The 22,653-nt window shown below is 55.3% G+C and overlaps 1 protein-coding gene across 3 annotated transcripts in view; it reads left to right on the top strand.

Annotated features, from left to right (window-relative positions):
- The first annotated feature begins 234 nt into the window (after positions 1 to 234).
- Positions 235 to 22,653, top strand: part of RIN3 (Ras and Rab interactor 3) — a 111,471-nt gene continuing 89,052 nt past the window's right edge. For 2 of the 3 annotated variants that reach the window (XM_036315828.1, XM_036315845.1), the window contains exon 1: positions 235 to 581. In XM_036315828.1, coding sequence (XP_036171721.1) covers positions 538 to 581 — 44 coding nt within the window. In that variant the 5' untranslated portion in view covers positions 235 to 537. The remainder of the gene's footprint in view (positions 582 to 22,653) is intronic. The other variant, XM_036315818.1, reaches the window with a different exon arrangement.

Here is a 22,653-nt window from a genome sequence, read left to right on the forward strand (position 1 = left end):
CCCCACCTGCCAGTCCGCGGCCCTGGCGGGCAGGAGCCGGGAGCGCCCTCCTCCCCACGCGACTCTTCGCCAAGTTGGAGCGGTTTCTCTGAGTTTCCCTCCCGGCTCTCCGGGAGCCTCCCGGGCCACGGCGGCAGCCCCAGCCCCGCCGAGGCAGCACCCGCGGTGGGGCGCCCGCGCCCGGCGCCTCCGCCCGGCACCGCCCGCGCCAGGCCCGGCCCCGGGGGCGCGGCCGCGGGTTTCCGTGTGCCCCGGGAGGGCTCCGGGCCGCGAGCCGCCGCCGAAAGGCTTTTGACAAAACCCCCTTGACCACCAAGGCCAGCCTCTTCCTGCGAGCCCCGCTCGCTCGGAGACAGGAAGTAGCCGGGAGCGGGCGCCCAGAGCCCAGAGCGCGGCGGCTTCCCCTCGGCGCGCGGCTGCGGCGGCGCCCGCCGGCCCTTCCCGAGGGCGGCGCTGGGGCATGCGGGCGCCCGGACCCCCGCGGCCCCCGCCGCCCGGCGCCTGAGCCTCCGCTGCGGTCCGCGAGCTGCCGGCGGCATGAGCCGACGCGCCGGGGCGCTGGCGCGCGAGGACCCTGCGGGGTAAGTCCGGGGCCGAGCCCCCTCCTGCCGGGGTGTCCCCCGTCCCCCGTCCCCCGTCCTCCGGCTGCGTCCTGCCGCCCCACCCGCATCCCCGTCCCCGGGAGCGCTCGGAGCTCCGGAGGAGCCTCGGGGTGTCCGGCTGAGACCCCAACCCTGGCTACGGCCAAGGCCGAACCTCCGTCCAGCGCGGAAGGGGGCGGCCCTGGTGAGTCCGCGGGACCCGGAGACTTGGCCAAACTTTCCAGCCCAGGCGGCGCTCGCCGGAACCCAGCCGGTGCTCCACGCGGCGCGGGTGCCCGAAGGGCGTCTGTCTCTACCTGTCAGAGCTGGGCGGGCGGGGGGGGGAGGGGCGTGTGGACGTGGCCCGCCGGCCGCCTGTCCCTCCTGAACTTTGGATGCAAACACCCGCGGCTCCGCCTGCTCGCCAGGCGTGCACAGGCGCCAGTGCCGGCAGGACTTGGGGTGGGGGGCCGGGGTCCCCGTTACTTGTAACTTCGGGCCCGCAGCCCCCTAATGGCCAGCCCGCCTGGACTGAGGACCCACCGGGATCCCCTCCCCCGCCCCTCCGTGGCGTCCGGGGACCGTGACCTTCGGACCGGCCTTTGCCAAGCCGGGTGCTTGGGGAGGGACCAGGGCGCGCTTGGGCTGAGCGTGTCCTAAGGCATCTCCGAAGGGAGGGCGCAACTTGGCATGCGTGGAGCCGAACCGGTATGGGAACCAGGTCTCTGGGGACTAGTTTCACCGCCTCGAAACCTGGGGCTTTGGGACAGCGCCCTGGGCGCGCTCCGTGGAGGTTGGAGGTTCCCTGGCCTCACTCAGCCCAGCGGGCGCCCAGGAAAGCCTGGGGGGGGGGTGGGGCGGGGCGGTGAGGAGGCTTCGATTCCTGGGAAAGACTCTTAGAACCTTTCTGGGTGCCAAGGTTGATGGGCGAGCACCATTCCCAGGTTTTTTGGTTTAAAAGTTTTGGCCTACTTCTGTGATGGACACCCAGACGCTGCCTGGCCTAGCTCGGTGATCTCAGCTCCCAGGGCCTCAGTTGTCCGCTGTGAAACAGGAGGCTTGGGCCCATCTTATGCAGTCCCGAGTGGAGGAGGGCGGGTTGAGGGGGGCAGCTGGAGGTGATTGGCTCCCACTCTGGTGGGTGGGGTGGCTTGGATGGGCCCTCAAATTCATCTAGATCTGAATGCCTTCCTCCTCCTGCCTCCCCACTCCCCACTCCCACCCCCAGTTGTCTCCCCCCCCCCCCCCCCCCATGGTATGCCTGTCCGCTTTCCCTTGGAAGTGACTTCTGGAAAGACAAATGCCATCCAGTGGGAGGAACTGGGAGTTCCCTTGGGGAAGGCTCCCCCAACCCCCACCCACCCAGGGGCAAGTATCTGGTACACCCAATATTTCTGGGTGGAGCTGGTAAGGAGGAGTTTCCCTGGGAGGAAAGGGAGGTGAGAGGCCAGAGCCCTGAGCTCTCCGACTTCCCATTTTCCTCCCAGGGGTGACTTAGCCTGACCCACTTCCTCTTGCCTCTCTTTGTTCATTAGTGGGCCCCGTTACTTAACCTCTCTGTGTCTCAGTTAACTCATCTATAAAATGAGTAATAACTACCCCTTACAGTTGTCTTTGAGGATTCAATGAGATAATGCATAAAAGAGCTTTGTGCCTTGGCCTTCGTTATTATTTGTCGAGTGCAACCCCTCTGTTTGCCAGCTGTGTAACCTTGGACAAGAGACCTGGCCTTCGCCACATCTGTATGTTGGGGATGATGATCACACCCACTCATAGGATTGTTATGAGGATTGGATGAGCTAAGGGTTAACACACGAACTGAGCTGTGGACCCCGGACCAGGGACCTGGCAGGGTGTGGGGGTGCCGCGGGGGTGAAGGAGGCTCCAGGATCTTGTCAGGCCTTCTTAGAACAGTGCCGGGCAGATCCTATGGGTCAGATGAATATTGGTTTGTCGCTGAAAATGTTGCTTTATTTAAGAAGACCTTTTGAGTTAGAAGGATTCCTAGATCCTATCTCCTTTAGCCTTGCACCAGGTACAGCAAGCATGTCAAACTCAAAGGCTAACACGGGCCAAATAAACCTAGGCATGCGGCTCGCGGGCCAAGGGTTTGACATGCTTGAGGTACAAGAATCCCTTTGACTTTTCTGAAAGGCCTGGTGACAGAGAGCTTGCCCCCACTCGACAGGCAGCTTACCTGAGAAAGGAATTCCTGAACTTGAGTTGCAGTCTGCCTCCTTCTAACATCTACCATTGGAGTCCCTGCTCTCCCCTCAGGAGCCCAATCCTTCTTGTCTCTCAGGTACCGGAAGGCAGCTTTCAGGTGCAGCCCCTGCAGCCCCTGCTCCCTGGGCCACCCGCACACCTTCTGGGTCTCGGGTCCTCAGCTGAGCACAGCTTTCCACCTGGCTTCCCAAAGCCCCCTCCTTCTTGATGGTGGGAAATGGATGCTCCAACAGCTGGGGAACGTCTCCCACCCTCAACCCCCAGGGACTTGGATGGTATCCCTTGGGTGTTGGCCCCCTGGAATAGGAGGGTGAGGGTCTTGGCAAGCAAGCTCTGTCTACTTCTGGTTGAAAATGTCAACTGGGGACAAAGAAAATGCAGACAGGATGCCCAGTGCCACGGGCACAGACACTTTCTCCCTCCGTTCAGGGTTCTGCTGATTCATGCAAGGTTCATTCCACAGACAGTGTCTGCATGAGGTGTGGGCGGGGCCCAGCATTTAACCAAGACCCTGCCCCCTTGCCGCTGACATTCCCAGGAAAAGAGGCAGAAAGTCAAGATGAGGGGCGTGGGGAACCCAGAGGGGCTGTTCTGAAGCAGGTGGTCAGGGACGTCCGCTCCAAGGAGGTGGCATCTGTGAGAGGCCTGAAGGAAGGAGGGAGAGTGAGGCAAGACCTGGGGGATGTGCTTGGCCTGTTAGGAACTGTGGGAGGAGTGGAGTGTGGGTGACGAGGACAGATGAAGGCTGGTCAAGTGGGGGAAAGGCTTTGGGGACCAAGTGAGCCAGGCCCATGGATGGGGTTTGCACAGAGGGGTGACCTGATTTAGTGTGGGCTGTACTGAGGACAAGACTGTGGGAGGCCCCTGTGGGGTGTGGTGGCCAGGACAGAGGCTGGAGGCAGGGACGGAGTGGGAGTGGAAATGTGGACGCTGGAGCACAGGCCGTGCTGATGGATGGGAGGGGAGGTGGGAGAGGCCGAGGCATCCAGGATGCCTCTGTGATGGAGGCGGGGGCGGGGGGGGGGGGGGTGAAGGAGGGGGGCGGGGACAGCTCAAGGGCCGGGTGCTGAATTTTGTGCAGGGATCGCTGAGGGTGTGAGTGCTTGGAGCCCACACTCTCATGTGCTTGATAAATTGAGGGCCTGCTTAAGATTTCATTTGTAAAAGGATTCCACGCTCAGAAAAAATGTGCTCATCACAGACCTAATCCAATCCCCAAATGTAACAACCAGGAAATGCGGACCCCAAAAGAGGAAGTGCCTTACCCAAGGTCTTAGGAGCCCAGGGTGGAGCTGGGCCTAGAACTCTGGGCTCCTGAACCCAGGGTCTGCCAGGGGCTGCCCCAGCAACAGGGACCAGTGATGAATTCAGGGACCCAGCTCCCAGCTCCAGCTCTGCCCACTGACCTGAGCCTCTTTGCTTTCAGGGGCTAATGCTCCCCGGTGCTCCTGGCTGGTGCTCAACTGGGAGACCCACCCCCTTCCACGCCTTAAAAGAAACTCTGGCCCGCAGGCTCGCAGTCCAGACCTGCACTCTGGGCCCTGTAAAGCCCCCATGTGCCCCTCCCCCACCTGCCCCCCATTAGGAAGTCACCTTTAGAGCCAAGTGAGGGGCCAGGAGTCATCTCATTCTAGGCAAGTCGGCTTAGAGACAGTCAGTGCTGCTCTGATGGCCAACTCTAACTTTTGGTTGATATAAGTATTACCCCAAACCTGCTATTCATCCTGCAGCCCAGGGGTGTCCAAAACATGGGCATTTTCTTTAAGGTGGAGCTACAGGTGGAAATCACAACTTTAATGACTTTTCTAAACTGTTGATCTCCCCTCCATTCCTCCCCCTCCCCATGCATGACCCCTTCTGGTGGCGTGGTTTTTTGGCTGATAGAGACAGATGACAGCTACTCCAGGCCAGGTGAATAAAGAAGCATGTCCACCCCCCCCCCCCCAGCCCCCTAATCACGCTTAGGTGCCACAATCTCGTATTGAAAACAGACCCCTAGAGCTGTGGTCGGCAAACTGCAGCTCATGAGCCACATGCAGCTCTTTGGCCCCTTGAGTGTGGCTCTTCCTAAGCCTTAGGAGTACCCTAATTAAGTTAATAACAGTGTACCTACCTATATAGTTTAAGTTTAAAAAATTTGGCTCTCAGAAGAAATTTCAATCGTTGTACTGTTGATATTTGGCTCTGTTGACAAATGAGTTTGCTGACCACTGACCTAGAGGAATCCCTGTCCTTCCTACCCACTCCAGTCCTGCATGAAGCCAAGTTACCGCTTCACCGTTCTGCCTGCAACATGCAGAACTGCCCACAGGCTCCCCAGCTTTGCACACGGTGCTGCCACCTCCTCCAGGAAGCTTTCCATCCCCCAGTTCACAGAGATTTCTCCTCTTTGAATCCTCAAAAACAGGGGTGGGCAAACTTTTTGACTCGAGGGCTACAATGGGTTCTTAAACTGGACCGAAGGGCCGGAACAAAAGCATGGATGGAGTGTTTGTGTGAACTAATATAAATTCAAAGTAAACATCATTACATAAAAGGGTACGGTCTTTTTTTTTTTTTTTAGTTTTATTCATTTCAAACGGACCGGATCCGGCCCACGGGCTGTCGTTTGCCCACGGCTGCTCCAAAACCTTTTCACATGGACTACTAATTTGCCTAGCAACTTTAGAGAAGCCAAACCCCTTTTAATATCATGTCTTCCTACTTAGATTAGAAACTTCCAAATTAAAGGGACCAGATCTTTCAGTTCCATATCTTCCTGTCCTGCATACAGTTGGCACTCAGTAAATGTCGGAGGAGGAGGATATGCTGAATGGCATTTTCAAAATCGCCTCGGCGCCTTCTCTTTTATGTCTGGATGCACCCGAGCCCTTGAAATCATTGGCAAGGCAGCCCGGACCTCGGGGTGGGGCCCGGAAGGGTGGGGCCCAGGGTTGGGCGGTGAAGCGCCCCCTCCCCCAGTCTGGCTGGCTTCCCGGGGAATTGAGTGGAGACCCTGTGTAGCCCCCACTCCCAGTTATGTTTCCCTCACCCCCTCAGTCCGCTGAGCTCCCTCACTTCTTTGGGAGAGAGGCTGGGAGCAGGTGAAGCCGGCTCTTGGATGGACACTGCGTCCTCAGATGAAAGAACGGAGTTTGCTGGGTGTACAGGCTCTGGGGGAGCCCTGCTGGGTCGGCAGGTCCCCGATGCAGGTCTGTGGTCCACTGAGAACTTAGGACAGCGGTTCTCAACCTGTGGGTCACCGATTTTGTGACTAATCACTATGCTTTAATTATGTTCAATTTGTAACAATGAAAATACATCCTGCATATCAGATATTTACGTGACGATTCATAACAGTAGCAAGATTACAGTTATGAAGTAGCAACGAAAATAATTTTATGGTTGGGGGTCACCACAACATGAGGAACTGTGTTTAAGGGTTGCGGCATTAGGAAGGTTGAGAACCACTGCCTTAGGAAGATGTTGTGTGTGTGTAAGTGTGGTGTGCCTATCAGCCAAGGTTACCAAGCTATCTTTTCTTGGGCAGAACTGTGCTTTATTCTGAGATTAGGTCTTTTATGAAAGGATTGGGTGAGTTGATGGTGGTTGTTGGTTTTTAATGTCTTTTTAGCAAAATAAAAGGCTGCTGAAGGAAAGTCTGGCGCACACTGCCCTGGTTGCTCCCCTGGAGTTCATCCATCTCGGGCCCCCTTCTCCGCACCACCCTGTCCCTGGCAGCGGGAGTCGGCCTAATTGTATGGCTCTGTGCTGATGGGAAGATGCCTAGGGACTTGCATGTCGCAGGACGTCAGGGAGTTGGAGGACCTCTGTGGGGTCCCCTCTGCTGATTCGGGATTGTGCTCTGGGAAGCAGGTGCCTTCCTCTCTGGGCCTCAGTTTCTCTGTTAAAATGAACTCAGTGATGTCTGAGGTCCCGCTGGGCCTGACATCCGGTGCTTCCCCGAAAGACCGGCCAGCGAGCAGGGGGAGCTGGTACCCTAGAGCAGCCGTGGAGTTCAGGGATGGAAGTGCCATGCGCAGAGGGGACAGCCGTCTCCTTCAGCCCATGGAACAGTCTGGAACATACAGGTACGCTTTCACGAGAGACGGAGACCCGAAAGGAGACCGGGCCATCACCCTGGCCCATGCCTGGAAGGGAATGGTTGTTTTCACTGCTGAGGGGGTAGTTTTGAACAACTAGTTCTGAAGACAGTGTGTTGGCTGGGGCGCCCGTGTTGGGAAAAGGCCCTGCCTTCCTGGTGGGAGTGGCCGCCGGATGGCGGGTGGGAAGGGGATGTTGGCGTGGCTCTCAGAGTGGGATGGATCTGGCTGTTTTGCATGGGAGCCAGGGAGACGCAGAGGCGGTCCCAGCAGCCTCGTGTCACAGGGCTCCCTGCTGGAAGGCCGTCCTTGTCGGGGCTGCAGGGACAAGTTGCACGGGAGCCTGCCAGGGAGGCTGAGGCTGCGGAAAGCGCTCCTTGCCAGGTGGGCCAGGCCCCCACAGCACGCCTGGTGCTGCCCCAAGAGGGCCAGCCGGTCCCTGCGCAGGTGGGGGCCCCAGTGACACGGTGTGCCTCTGCTGTCCCCCCACATACACACACACACACACACACACACACATGAACACACACACATAAACACATGCATGCACACATGCACACACACAAACACATATATGCACACATGTACATACATACATGCACACACACATGCTTTCCAGTGAAACCAGTCCCTTCCCTCTGCCTTAAAGGAGAAGAAGGGGGTGGGTGAGCACAGAGGAGCCCTTCCCTCTGCCCCTGCGTCCACAGGACAGGGAGGAGGGCCTTACCGACTCCATACCTGTGTGGCCTCAGTCTCGGGGCGTCTGATAGAAGACTCTAGAAGCCGCAGTCGTGGCCTCAGCCTCCGGCTCACCCAGCCTGCCATAAGCCCCTGTGCAGCCTCAGACGCACCCCCATCCACATGGGTGGTGCTTGGAGGAGGCTCCCCCATAGCTGAGACAACTCTGTGGCCAGGAGCTGCCAAAATGACACAGAACCCCTCGCCCCCATCTGTCCAGTCATTCCCGGGCGCCCCTATCCAGCCGGTACGTGTTTGAACAACAAGCCGCCCGCCATAGAGTGTCAGTTCCCTTTTAGAAGAACCAGCGCAGGGAGCGGTTGTGGTCAAGCCCTGTCCCCGCCGCCTGTGCACAGAGGCAGCGGCACACTCAGGCCACATCCTGTGGGGCAACTGCACCCCCTGAGGACCCGGCCCTGCACCCTCCGCCCGGGCCAGGAGCATGAGAGTCTCCCGGACCTGCTCCCCCCACACACGGGCTCAGGAGAAGGCCCGGTGGGTGCCTCCGAGTGGGTGTGTGCGGGGCTGCCTGCAGGGCTTCCTGCGGGACACTCCCCACCCCACCCCCCACCCCCGCCCCAAGGAGGCCCCATTGCATCACTGACCCTGGGGTCCTGGTCAAAGCCAAGGACCTTTTGCTCCTTAGGTAAGAGATGGGACTTCAGATGCCAAGCAGCAGCCTGATTCCTTGACTGACATCCAATAGGAGGCGTCAGGGTGAGCCAAGGGCCTGTTTTCTGGAAGACAGAAGGTGGGGGGAGGGTCAGCCCCCAAGAAAGAGAGCGAACCCGGGTGGTAGCAGAGAAACTCGGGCACAGGCTAAATTGTTCCCAGGTCAGCCACCTCCAGAACCAAAGAAATAAAGGACTTTGCTTCTGAAATTTACAGCCTGGCCGTCTCTGGCTAGGGGAGCAAGCTGTCAGGGAGGAATTCACTGGGGACCTCTGTCCCCAGCCTTCCTGTCCCTGGCTGCCTCTCTCAGTCAGTGTCAGAGACTGGTCCCCCACATTTCTCTAGGGGCACTGCGATTCAAGGCCGCGCTTAGCTCCACCCATGGTGACAGTTATTAGCTCCCTTTTCTCTGGTCCTGACATTTTCGACAGCTTTCATCTAGAATATATCCAGAGACTCTTTGCTCAACTAATGTCTTTCTCAGCCATCCTCATCCATCCATCTATACAGCTACATACCCATCTATCCAAATACCTCCCTCCCTTCCTCCCTCCCTCCTTCCCTCCTTTCCTCCCTCCCTTCTTTACTCCCTTCCTCCCTTCCTTCCTTCCTTCTTTCTTTCCTTCCCCTCTCCCTCCATCCCTCCATCCACCACCTACCCAATCCACCCAACCACCCACCCATCCATCCATCCACCTACCCACTCACCCACTGAACATTTGTTGAACATGCAGGAGTTTCCAGTTAACTAGGGGAAAGAAGAGAGACGTGCACATAATTGCAGTGCAGGGCGCTGTATGAACATGTGCCAAGGCACCTTTGCACTCAGCTGTGCTCAGCAGGAAAGACTCCCCTGCAGAGGTGGCATCGATGGGGTCTTGAAGGATGAGCAGGATGTAATGGCTGACACCGGGCATATGCAGAGGAAGGTGTCTCAGACAGGAGAAAGGCCCAAAGCGGGAAAGTGGGGGAGCAGCTGGGAGTCCCCAACAGCGGCTTTGGGGACAGGGAAGAAGGTTCTTTGTGTGTGAGGGTCCAGAAGTGCCCGGGGCCTGCTTGGCTACCCGTGGGAACGTTTGGACTTCTCCCACGGTGGCGAAGACCATGGGTCTGCTCTCCCACTTAGCGCTGGGCAACCCTGGGCCAGTCAGAGCACCTGTACCTGCCAGGACACCTCCTTCCTCCTCTTCCTCCTTTGCCAAGTGGAGCCATGATCCCTGCCTCACAGGGTTGTTGCCATGGTTACATGAGAGGATGTTCTTAGCTCTCTGGGCTGTGAGACCCATTGGAGGCTGATACCTTCATGTATATGCGATGTGTGTGTGTGCCTGTGTGTTGTTGATTTTAAAAAAGATAACATTACATGCCTGATGTTCATATACATACCCACAAAGCAGTGACATTTAAGGCATCGAACAAGGTTACTGTCTTTGTCCAAGTACATGTTTACTTCATTTCAATCTTTATGTGCACAGCTGTGCTCTGTGTATATGTGAATTTGTGTTCCTCTTTTTTTTTTTTTACTGTTATTTCCTATACACATTTTTACATGGCATGTTCTGGACATGTTACCTACCTCCCATCATATTATGATCATTTTAATGGCTGCGGTTGGCATAGATATATGTCGACATCTTTCCAAGTCCCCTCGGTTTTAAAAGAAGCTCCTGAAAACTTATGCGGGTCTAGGGTTTGACACTATTTCCTTGGGATCCATCGCCATCCCAGGGAGTTTGAGTTCAAGGATGAAGCAGAGCCTGCTGATTGGTCCTGCGGTTCAGCTGGGTGTACATTGTAGCTGAAGCAGCCACTTCCCAGTTTCCTCGCAGCAGGGTCTGGCCATGTGGTGAAGTTCAAGATAGTGAAATGCAAGAGGGGAGTGCAGGTTCCTTGGAGGTGTCCTTAAAGAGAAGGGGCACACTTTTCCTTCCTCTGTCCTGGGTGGAATGCAGACGTGATGGCTGGAATCGAAGCAGCCGTCTGGGACTCTGAGGGGAACTTGAGCACAGAAGCTATGCAGGGTGGAGCAACAGTATAGTCAGGGTTCAAGACATGTCGGAGCATCATCCCAGCCCTGGACTCCTTGTTCAGGCTTTTATATGAGAGAGGAGTACATACCTATCTTATTTATCACTGTTATGTTGGATTTTCTGTCACTGACAAACTTAACCCTGACACAGAAAGTTCTCTCTCTTGTCACTTAGCACCCGATTATATGCCGGAAATAGTAAAGCTGCTTTTCGGGGTCACCTGCAAGTCTGTTCCTAGACGAGGTCCAAGAGGAGGAGACAGAGGCATGTTTGCATTGACGTAGGCTCTTACTCCAAGGAAGTAAACATGAATAGTGCTAGGCATGGCCACCGTGTCCCTTCCCTCGGCCTCAGTCCCTCTTCTCTGCTTCAGGTGGAGAACTCTCCTGGGTTAACTCTCCCTGTGCTCCTTCTGGGGCGGGCTCTCCCACCGCACCAGCACAGGCAGGCCGGGACCCAACCTGCACAGGCCTGTGTGCTTGCCGGCTGCCATCATTCATTCACTCATTCACTCATTCACTCATTCACTCACTCATTCACTCATTCACTCACTCATTACTTCTTTATCGAGCACATGCTGGGTGTCAGGCTGTGTTTGAACTGACAGCTGGCCACTGGTCACCTTGAGTGGCCCTGGGCATGGGCCCTATGCATGGCCAGGGATTGAGCAGGCGGGCCTGTCTTGAGAGGCTGGTCAAGCGCCCCTTGAAGTGGTTTGAAAGCCAACGGGGGGTTCTCCCCGGCTCTAGCATGGTCAGGCGACAGAGCTCTTTGATGCTCTGGAAACCCCTAGCCCAGGCCCTGCTCACAGGTGAGTCTGAGGCTCAGAGAGGGGAAGGGGTTGCCCCGAAGTCTCAAGGCGGGACCTAGGCCCTTTGGAGACTGTGCAGACACCCAGGCCCGCTCCCTTGACTGAGGCCCTGGAGTTGGGGAGAGGGGGTGCTCGGCACATCAGCCTCCACCCGCCGCCTCTCCCTCCAGCCTCTGGAAAGTGCTGAGCTCTCTCCTCTGGTAGGGACTAAGCACAGATGCCCCAATTCCGCCTCCTGCAAGAAGCCTTCCAGGCTGTCAGGCCTCCAGGGCTGCTGCATCAGCTGTGCAGGTGGTTCACTGCACGAAGCACCTGGCTGAGAGCGAAGCAAGCGGTGACTGGCACTTCATCCTCTTGCCCAGCTGAGTGCGGTGTCAGGTGTGTGTGTGTGGGTGGGGGGGGGGGGTGAGAGGGTGAGGGGGTGACCCACCTCCACAGGGAGCAAGCAGCACCTTTTCTAATCGACACGGAGGTGCCACATAGGCTGCCAGGGACCCCAGCCAGCAGAAGGCCCAGCAGCACCCTCATAGCTTCCCTGCTTTGAGAATGTTCTCCTTCTGTGACCCCGCTAGGCTGTCCGCTCCTGAGGGCAGAGGGAGGGACTCCAGGGAGAGGGAGCTGCCTTTGCCAGATCCTGCTGTGGTGGCACAGAGCGATCCACGCAGAGGACGCTCGTGCAGCATCGGTGGGAGCCGAGCTGAGCGGGGCTGGGAGTTTCCCAGGTGAACGTGGGGCGGGGTGAGCCAGCGTGGCCGTGCCGGGGGCTGCGGGCTCGTGCGCCTGACGCTCTGTGTGGATGGAGGGTGGGCTGTGCAGGAGAGGACCAGACAGCCGAGGCTCTTAGGCTGTAGCCGGAAGGCCGTGAAGATTGAGACAGATGTGTTCCTCCATTTTTTAAAAATGCATTTTTATTGCGTTCAGAGAGGAAGGAAGAGGGAGAGAGAGATAGAAACGTCAGTGATGAGAGAGAATCATTGATCGGCTGTCTCTGGCACACCCCTTACTGGGGATGGAGCCTGCAACCCAGGCACGTGCCCTTGACTAGAATCCAAACCAGGACCCTTCAGTCCACGGGCCGACACTCTGTCCCCTGAGCCAAACCAGACAGGGCTGTTCCCTCATTTTTTGAGTTGAGTTATGTATTAGTCTCCTAGGGCCACTGTCACCAAGCTACACAAACTGGGAGGCTCACACAGCGGAGGAAGTCCCAGGGCGAGGCAGCTGAGGGCCATGGGCCCTCTGAGACTCTGGGTGAGTCCTTCCTCGCCTCCTCCAAGCTCTGGTGGCCCTGGGCGGTCCTTGGGGTCCCTTGTCTGGCAGCTGTGCCTCTCCAGTCTCTGCCTCCATGGCCACATAGTGCCTTCGCCCTGTGTGTCTGTGTTTCTTCCTTTCTTCAAAGGACACCGGTCATAGTGGATGACCTCATCTTAACTACTTACACCTGCAGTGACCCTGTTTCCAAATGAGGTCGCCTTCTGAGGTCTTCAACATGTCTTTCGGGAAGACACAACACACCCACAAACGAAGATGTACATGGGGTGAAATTGACGCTTCTGAGCGTACATTTCTGCCCATTTTGGCAAACGTAGACAGTCCCGTAACCACCACCACAATCGAGATACAGGGCAGTTCCGCCCCCTCCAAAACTCCCCTGCGCCCTTCTCTCGTCAGCCCCGTCCCGGCCCCTAAACCCTGGCAGTCATTCCTTTCTCCTTCCTTGCGTTCTGCCTTTTGGAGAAAGCCAGGTGAAAGCCGCCTGTGAGCCTGGCTCCTCTCACTTCGCTGAATGCATCGGGGACCCGTTCCTCCTGTGCGTGTCATGGTGGGGCTCCTGTATTGCTGAGAGAATGTCCTCCGTGGACGCATCGCCGTTTGCTTAGCCATCAGCCACTGCGGCGCATCTGGGTTGTTTCCAGTTTGGGGCAATTACCAACAAAGCCGCTGCGAACATTTGCGTCGAGGGTATAGGGTTTTGCGTGGGGAACCACCTGGGCTGGCTTGCATTCAGGTTGCTGTGGGAAGAAGGGCATGGGGTGGGGGGGGCATATGGGGAGACTGGAAGGAGGCCAGCAGTGATGGTGGCCTGGCCTAGGCTCTCGGCAGCAGGGACAAGGAGAAGCAGCCCCACGGAGGTGTATCTAGGAGTGGACAGACCTGGTGCTAATGGGGTGTGCGCCCCAGGGCCAAGGAGGCCACCTTTATTGCCTCCCGCTCGCCCGTCCTCCGTCTCCCCAGGGGAGGATGGCTGCTGTGGCTCAGCATGGCTCTCTGGACGTGTGGACGTTGAGAGGTGGAAGAGAACAGCGTAGGGGTTATGGGTGCGGGCGCTGGATCGAACTGTCAGAGTTCACATTCCACTCTGTGCCTCAGTTTTCTCATCTGTAAAATGGGGTGCCTACAATGCCTAATTCATAGTGCTGTTGATGTGCTCCATGAGTTAATCCATGTAAGGAGCTTGAACAGAGTTCGACTCACTAGGTGTTTAAGGAATGTAGTCCTTGGTCTTCTGAATGGCTCTTACTCCATACCCCAGAGTCCACTCCACTCACCCCTTTGGCCACAAGCCACCCCGTGGGGCTGTGGGGGGCATCCTCATGTGCACGCCCGTCCTTTGCCAGGCCTGTCCTGACTTGCTGTGAGACCTGGAGCTGGCTCCCTGACCTGATCATTGCTTCCTCCGTTCATATAGAGCCCCACTGTGCGCTGGGCTCAGTGCGAGGAAGCGTGTGGCGCAACAGCCCCCACACAGTAGGCTCTTCATAAAAACTTAAGATTGTGTGACCTGCTCATGACACAATGAGGGGAAGCCCAGGTGAGCGGCTCTCGGGACACCCCTAGGTGTCAGGGCTGGCAGAGGCTCCCCCAAAGCTGCCGCAGATATCTTCCTCTGTTTTCCCCGCCAAATATAAACTCTGCCTCCGACAGGAACTGGCCAGCGTGGCAGCCAGGCAGCCTCAGCAGCTAAACTAGTCGCCTGGCCTGGACCACGGGGAGTGTGAGGTGGGTTCAAGTTCAAATGGCACAGCAGCTCCCAGTGTCGGAGGAGAGCCCTGCTCTGAGACCAGGGTCTGTGTCCGGGTTGGCCACGAGGGGTGCCAGCCTCATGAAGGGACATTTGCAGTCCATCCTCATGACACACAGGTTCAGAATCTGTCAACTCGCCTACTTGCCAAAATGCATTTGTTACCCCCAAACTGTAGTGCCTGGGGAGTCACTTGCAGACGTGGCCAATGAGGAAAAATGTGAATCTCCTGACAGGCACGCCCCCACCTGAGGCCACATGAGGGGACGCCCAGCCTTCCTGGCCCAATGCTCACACTTCAAACAAGTGTCCCTGTCGGGGTCTAGCTCGTGCCACGTGTTTCACACTTGTAGGCCTTTTGCGGATGGTTTTGCTGTTTAAAAGGTCTACCACGTCTAGTGCTGAAGTGCTGTCCAGTGTTTGTAACAGCGAGAAGGCTGCGCGGGGCCTCACGGAGGACGCGTGTGTTAGATAAGCTGCGGTCAGGCCCGAGTTACCTGTGCTGTCGGTCTTGAGTTCAGTATTAACGAATCGATGACACATGCTAAATAAGGTGTCTTTGAACAGAAACACACGCAAAAAGAGGTGGTGTGTTGATCCGTTGACAAAAATGTGATCAGAGGTTGGCAGGAACCCACCCCTGTGCCTTCCCTGGCGCGATGGTTCGGAATTTGCTAATTCAGTGCTCATGGGGACTTCATGGAACACAACTGCCCCCAGAGAATGAGAGTGGCTGCCTCTCCATCATGGAGGTAAACGACCCCAGATCTCTGCCCGGCGCTGTCTGCGCGCCCCCCGGTTAGCAGTTCATCCCTCCGGTGAAGAAGTGCCCGTCTTATGTAAGGTCTTTCTTTAAAATGCACACGTCCTTGCGATACACACTGTCCCTCCGCTCTCTCAGCCCGGTCCCTGCTTCCCTCCAGTGAAATTCAAGGAAAGGACAGTTCCCAGGAAAAGGTGTGATTTCATATCCGGTGATTCTGATAGAAGAATCTAATAGAAGAATCGATCGAGGCCAATGTAAAGTGGGGATTGTTGGCATTCAGAGATTGGACACTTACAATGACAGCAAGTATGTCTCGCGGGCTGACTTCAGGCCCCTTGACTAAGAGCTTTATCTGTTAATAGTCACAGCCTGTGTGGCTGGGGTTCCAGGGCCCAATGTACAGGCGAGGAAACTGAGGCACAATAAGCAACTTGATCGAGGCTCCCCGCCATCAGCGACAAAGCCAGGACCTGAATCCAGGTTTGTCTGAGTCTGGGACCTCTGTCCTGAGCCCCAGAACTCCCTGCAGCTCTGTGTTGCACCCCAAGGTTGCAGGGCCCTGCTGCGCCCCTCTATCCTGGTGTGCCTGCATCCTGGGAGGGCGCTGCTGGGACCTCCCCAGCCTCCGAGTGTCCCTGAGGGGGTGACCTCCCAGCCCCACCCTGAGTTGGCCGGATGGACCAGGTGAGTAAGTCCAGCACCACCCACCAGTCTTTCTGAGCCCCAGCTGCCCCTGCAGCCACTGGGTATGGGTACAGTGCCTGTCAGGTGTGGGCACTGCTCCTCACAGCTCCTTGTTCTCTGCCCCCCCAGCACCCTGAGGACCCCCAACGTTCACCAGCCGGTGTCCTCGCCTCCTCCAGCCTCCTGCTCTTGGGAACCTCCTACCAATGGCTTCCCTCGAGCTGGGGCCCAAGCAGTGCCCCCAGGGCAGGGGGCGCCCAAGGTAATAGGGAACAAAAACCTACAAGAGATGCGCCCTGAGGGTGGGATTTCGGGCCCATTTTGTTTTAGCGGCATCGGGACTGCGTGTGCACATGACAGCTCCTCCCCCCACAGAGGAAATGTGGTCACCACACTGCTAGGTGGGTTGCAGGGTGACTCAGTGTCACCAGGGGTGGAAGGAATGTAACGCTGCTGTCGTTTCCTGCAAGGCGCAGGCGGGGGCCGAGTCCACAGCCTGCCCATAGGAGGCCGCTGTCAGGCATCGCTACATTCGGCCCCTGGGCTGGCTCGGTGCCAGACCCCCCTCCAGCTTAGAAATGGGGGTTCACTTGGTCAGAACACATCCCCTGCACACTGGTCATGTGTCACCCTTCTAGCAAGCTCTGCAGCAGGGGGGTGTGAGTATCCTTCTGCTCATTTCCTTACTGAGGGATCGAGGCTCAGAGAGGGAAGGACACTTGCCCAAGGACACCCAGCAAGCCTGTGGCGGAGGCTAGAACAGACTCCGGCTCCCTTCCCAGGGCCACGCCTTTTCTGCACCTCTCCCAGCCATCCAGGAGGAATGCCATCTGCAGTGACCGTTCACAGAGCCGTCCTGAGCTCTGTGGGTCACGCTGCCTTCGCGATAACTCTCTGGGCTTGATACTGTCCTCGGCCTCATTTCACAGACACTGAAATCAGGAGCAGAGTGGGATTCGGTCAGGCCCCAGACCCCCAGGGTGAGGAAAAGAGAAATCCGAGTGGAGATCCAGCAGGAGGGGTGAGTCATGTCCCCCGTGGGACACGTCTCCCCTCTCATCCCAGTGTCAGGTGGGGAGGAGAGGCCTGTGATCTCCTTCCCGTTTCCCCAGGGGATGGGGAACCACTGAGTCAGCAGCAGGCAGGGCCTGAGGCCTGGGTCACAGTGGGACGTGTCTTGCGGGTCGCCACAGGATGTGGGTGCTCCTGGAGGGAGGGAGGCCAGAAGGGGCCAGGGACGTGCCTCCCCGGAGCCGTCCGAGCCTCCTGTGTTCTGAGCCTGGTCCATCCCTGGGCAAGGACTCCCGCAGCCCTGCAGGGACAAGCCTGGGGAGGGCTGGGGTGGGGTCCTGTGCAGAAACCAGACCCGAGAAGGGCCTTGACCTGCCGCCGGCCACATCGGGCCACTCCTGAGAGAAGGGGCCCTTAAGCCCCGGGACAGATGGCCAAGCGAATCTCCTTTCCTGAAGAACTCTCTGAAAAGGGAAACGGCTAATGCAGATAACACGCAGGATGCATACAGTTTCCTTTGTCGTCTTGTTGTCTCGTCCTAGTTAAAAACAAGTCCCGCACGTAGCACATGAGTTCACACACTGAAAAGATGTAGTGGAGATACGGCCACTCTCATTCCAGTGCCTTAGCTAGTAGCCCTGTGCAGCTGTTTTATAAATTAAATGGATTAAAATGAAGTCACAGTCACACTAGCCTTCTTTCAGGTGCTCACAGCCACAGGCAGCGAGTGGTGACCACACTGGAGGGTGCAGATGGGAAACATTTCCACCTTCGTGCACAGCACTTTCGACGGAGCAGCTAGAGCAGCGGTTCTCAACCTGTGGGTCGCGACCCCTTTGGGGGTCGAACGGCCCTTTCACAGGGGTCGCCTAAGACCATCGGAAAACACATATATAATTACATATTGTTTTTGTGATTAATCACTATGCTTTCATTATGTTCAATTTCTAACAATGAAAATACATCCTGCATATCAGATATTTACACTACGATTCATAACAGTAGCAAAATTACAGTTATGAAGTAGCCACGAAAATAATTTTATGGTTGGGGGTCACCACAACATGAGGAACTGTATTAAAGAGTCGCAGCATTAGGAAGGTTGAGAACCACTGAGCTAGATGATGAAATGCGAAGGCCCTACCAGCTGAAAACTAGTTGTTGGAATCCGCTGGGTCTAGGTTCCCACCTCTTCTCACACCCAATGCCATCTGATCTGCTCAGCTACTTGGCCCTGTGGGTAGCGGGATGCTGTTCCCCATATTTTCCCAGATGAGGACACTGAGGTTCAGAGAAGGTTGATGGGCCACAGGCAAGGGGAGTGTTGGACCAGGTTGCTCCCTAGGATAGAGGCCCGTCCCCTTGGCTAGTCCACGGGGCTGAGGGATAGCCCCGAGGGGCCTACTGTGAGCTTGTCCAGTTCCAGCACTTTCTGCTTTGTTGTGTGTGAGGGAGAGACCCAGATCGAGCTGATCTTCAGGAAGACTGTGCCCCAGGTATCCATTCTTCCATGTTTATTGTTTCCCCTGAAATGTTCCCCCATTGCTTTCTGGTCTTCACAATAGTACACACTCCGTGTAAAATTTTGGAATGTACAGAAACGTGTGAAGAAGGAGGGCTGGGGTGGGGTCCTGTGCAGAAACCAGACCCGAGAAGGGCCTTGATCTGCCACCAGCCACATGGGGCCACTCCTGAGAGAAGGGAGAGTCTCCTAATCTCAGGATGAGCACCTCCCACCAGCAGAGCAGGGCGCCTGGTGCCTCGACGTGCCCCCCAGTCCTCGCCGGAGCCCGTCTTCATAGTTCTCATTCCAGGGTCCCTGCATCCTCCTGCCTTCGAGAACCTTCACGTACGCTTGTTGGCCATTTGGACATCCTCTGTGTGAAGTGCCGGTTCAAGCCCCTTGCCCATTTTTTTCATTCGTTCCATCTTTTCCTTCTCGGTGTGTAGAAGCTCTGTGTATACGCTGGTTCTGAGCCCCTGGTTGGTTGTGAGGGTTACAGGTATCTTCTCCCATTTGGGGCTGGACTTCCATCCCCCTTCGTGGTGTCTTAATGAACAGAAAGTCTTCATTTTAATGCAGTCCAATTCTGCAGTCTTCTTTTAAGGGTGTGTGTGCGTGTGTGTGCGCACTATTAAGAAGACTCTTGTCCACCAGCTTATGAAGACATTCCTTATTTTCTTCCAAAAGATCTTCTGTTTTGCTTTGCACACTGAGCTCAGGAAAGTCTTCCTGGAACTGGTTTTTGCAGACGCTGTGAAGAGGAGTCAAGTTTCTTTTCTCCCCATGTGGATACCCCGTTGTCTCAGCACATTTTGTTGCAAAGGCTGTCCGTTCTTTAGTGCTCTGCTGTGGCCACACATAAATCAAGTGACTGTGTATGTGTGGGCATGTTTCTGGACGAGTCTGGTCCGCTGACCTACTTCTCTGTCTTCATCAGGGTAGCTGTAGAATAGGACTTGGTATCCAGCAGAGCAAACCCTACCCCCTTCGTCACACGCGTCTTTGATACCTGGGTCCTTTGCATCTCTCTGTGCCTTTTCACAGAACACCTTTGGGTCTGAGCTGGGATGGCACTGATCCCGTAGATCAGTTTGTGTAGAGTTCGCGTCTCGACAGTATTACGTCTTCCACCCTGTGGGCAAGATCTACCCTCCCATCTCTTTATTCTCCTGTTGTATGTTTGTAAAGTTTAACCTTACATCACAAGCAGGCACCTGGAGGGATTTGGCAAAGGAGTTAAGGTCATGGGACTGTACACTCACAGACTGCCAGGGTTCAAATCCCAGCTCTGTCACTTCCTAATTTCACAGCCTTAGTGAGCTGCTTAGCTTCTCTGTGTCTCAGCTTCCCCTTCTGTAACATGGGAATGATAACCAGAATTATACGGTTGTTTTAAAGGATTAACTTGAAGTTAATGTATGTAAAAGCAGTTAGAGCAATGCCTGGCCCTCCCTCAGAAATCTCTGGAAACATTACTAATTTATTTTTTTAAGTAGGTGATACATTCACAGACGCACAATAAAAGTATAATTTAAAAAAATGCATTCAGTGAAAAGGTCTTCCCACCTTCATGCCCTGTGGACTCCTTCTCACACCTGGCCCGCTAGTTATTAATTTCTTGCGCCTTCTTTCGGGGTTTCTTTAGGCAAATACCAGTAATTTCTCTTTTTTTCCCCAACAGGGGAGCACAGGCTACCTACTGTTCTATGTTTTTGTCATTTAACCACAAACCCTAGAGACCTTTGCATATCAGTACACAGAAACCTTCCTCATTCTTTTCTTTTTTTAAAAAAAACCAACACTTGCATAGTCTCCATTCATTTACCTGGTCCCTTTATGGTGTGCATTTAGATTGTTTCCAGTCATTTCCCCGTTTCAGACAAGGCTCTAATGAATCCAGTGAGTATCTTTGTCTCTGCATCATTTGGACATGTGCTACTCTACCTGGACAGATCTGTGATCCTGGGTTTGCATTAGATTAAATATCTAAACATGCTTCCTTTGTAGGCCAGAAATGGTTGAATGTTTCCAATTTTATATAGCACTGATATTTCCTGACCCACTCGATCATTAACAAAATTATATTGAACACACGTTCTGTACTGAGCCTGGGCACAGCAGTACAAGCGACCGTCACTGGGAGGCAGAGTTAGGGGAGGAGCCGGACGTGTGACAAGCGGAGTTGCTCACCATTTGTTTCCAGTTTTGGGGCGACTGTAAATCCCACTGCCGTGAACACCCTTGTCCGTCAAACGTTATCTGCATTTTTTAAAATATATTTTTATTGGTTTCAGAGAGGAAGGGAGAGGGGGGAGAGAGAGATAGAAACATCAATGATAAGAGAGAGCATTGATCGGCTGCTTCTTGCACACCCCACACTGGGGATCAAGCCTGCAACCCGGGCATGTGTCCTGACCGGGAATTGAAACGTGACCTCCTGGTTCATAGGTCGACACTCAACCACTGAGCCACGCCAGCTGGGCGATCTGCATTTTTAAATATGCCTTTGAGATCGATTCCAGAAGGGAGATGACCTCCCATATGCAGTCTTAGCCCAAACAAGAAAGCGCAGTTCCACACCTGCTGTCCCCTTAACGAGGACCGTTCTTGTTCAAAGTCCCACATTGGTGGTTGCTGTTTCTATTATTATTATGTGCAGCTTTAAAATTTTTTTTAAAATATATTTTATTGATTTTTTACAGAGAGGAAGGGAGAGGGATAGAGAGTTAGAAACATCGATGAGAGAGAAACATTGATCAGCTGCCTCCTGCACATCTCCTACTGGGGACGTGCCCACAACCAAGGTACATGCCCTTGACCGGAATCGAACCTGGGACCCTTCAGTCCGCAGGCCGACGCTCTATCCACTGAGCCAAACCGGTTTCGGCTAAAATTTTATATACAAAGAGATCACATGCTGCAGGCAGGTAGCTGTCCTCAATGACCCATTCCTGGACGTCCACTCAGGCCAGCTTAATGAGCCCGTATCCTTCCCGTACGAACGAGAACCCGGCTGGATTTTCTCCGATGGCTGCAGTAGAGCTGCTGGTGACCCACCCTCTTGCTCTCTCTGAAGCAAGGTGGCAAAAGGCCAAATTGTTTTAATTCTTTGTTTTTTAACATACTTTTAGTGGTCCCAGAGAAGAAGGGACAGGGAGAGAGAGATAGAAACATCAATGATAGAGAATCGGCTGCCTCCTGCACACCCCACACTGGGGATTGAGTCTGCAACACGGGGATGTATCCTGACCAGGAATCAAACAGTGACCTCCTGGTTCATAGGTTGATGCTCAATCACTGAGCCACACCAGCTGGGCTTAATTCTCTTTTTGAGTAAGTGATGGAGTCCTGTGGCTCAAATTCAAAAGGTACAAAGGGTGTGGGGTGAAGTGCCTCCCTCCACCTCTGCCCGTCAGCCTCTCAGTCCCTCACTCCCCAGCGGCACCACGTGGTCACCCTTCCTGTCTCCTTGCAGAGGTGGCCTCAGCCCATCTCACCGTCCATGTGTCACCTAGACACACGGGGCCTGCCCAGTGCCCTTGCTGACCTGGGTTCTTGTCTCCCTGCTGCCTCCAGCTTCAGTCCCAGTCAGGAAACTAGCCCCCCAAATCCTGTCTCCTCCAGTAACCATGTCTATGTGTAGTGAACTTTCTAAGGATTTTTTTTTTTTTGGCGGGGGGCAGAGAAAGAGAGAAATGTCCGCTGCTCTTTCACTATGTGTAACTATTATTGTCATTATTATTATTATTATGAGTCTAAGGTGGTGTTTGGTCCATAGTATATGCTCAATAAATACTTAGTGGATGAATGGATGGATGATAACATGATGGGGTGTTTGCTCTATGCCGGGCGCTATCCTGAACTCTTTACAGCAGTCCTATAAGGTAGTAATATGTACATTATACTTAATATAAGTATAAAATATAATACTTATACTTCTTACAAGTATTATATTTTATACTGATATTAAATGTAAGGAAATTGAGGCAAAGAGAGGTTTAATCACTTGCCAAGGCAACCAAGCTGGGATTCTAACCTGGGCTGCCTGGTTCCCGAGCCCATGTTTAAACTACTGTCAACACAGCCCTGGCCCGCACTCAGTGCCTCATCGCACACAGCACTGGGGACAGGGTTCTAGCCCAGGCTGGTGTCGGGTGGGGGTCAGCAGCATGGCAGGCTGAGTCTGGTTAGGCTGGTTCAAGGGGCCAGAGGAGGTCACAGAGGGAGGGTGGAGCAACCAGGGTCCCAGGAGGTAGGGTGTCTAGGACTCCCGAGAGCACAGAGCAGCCAGGGCCAGAAGGCAGGCGAGGGAAGCCGTGAGGCAGTGACTGGAGCGGCTGAGGAAGGGGTTGCGGGGGAACAGGCCTGGCATAGTGGGAGCAGCCACCAGGAGGGCCCGCAGCACTGAAGCTGGTGCCCCCGCAGGCTCCACCAGGCCTCATCTGGACAGGCACAACCCTCAGGGGACAGCCACGCACCCAGCAGTCCTCCTGGAAGGCAGGCTGGGCGCCGGGCTGGGCCTGACA

Source organism: Myotis myotis, unplaced genomic scaffold, assembly GCF_014108235.1.
Source record: "Myotis myotis isolate mMyoMyo1 unplaced genomic scaffold, mMyoMyo1.p scaffold_m19_p_1, whole genome shotgun sequence".
In the NCBI taxonomy this organism is placed as follows: domain Eukaryota; kingdom Metazoa; phylum Chordata; class Mammalia; order Chiroptera; family Vespertilionidae; genus Myotis; species Myotis myotis.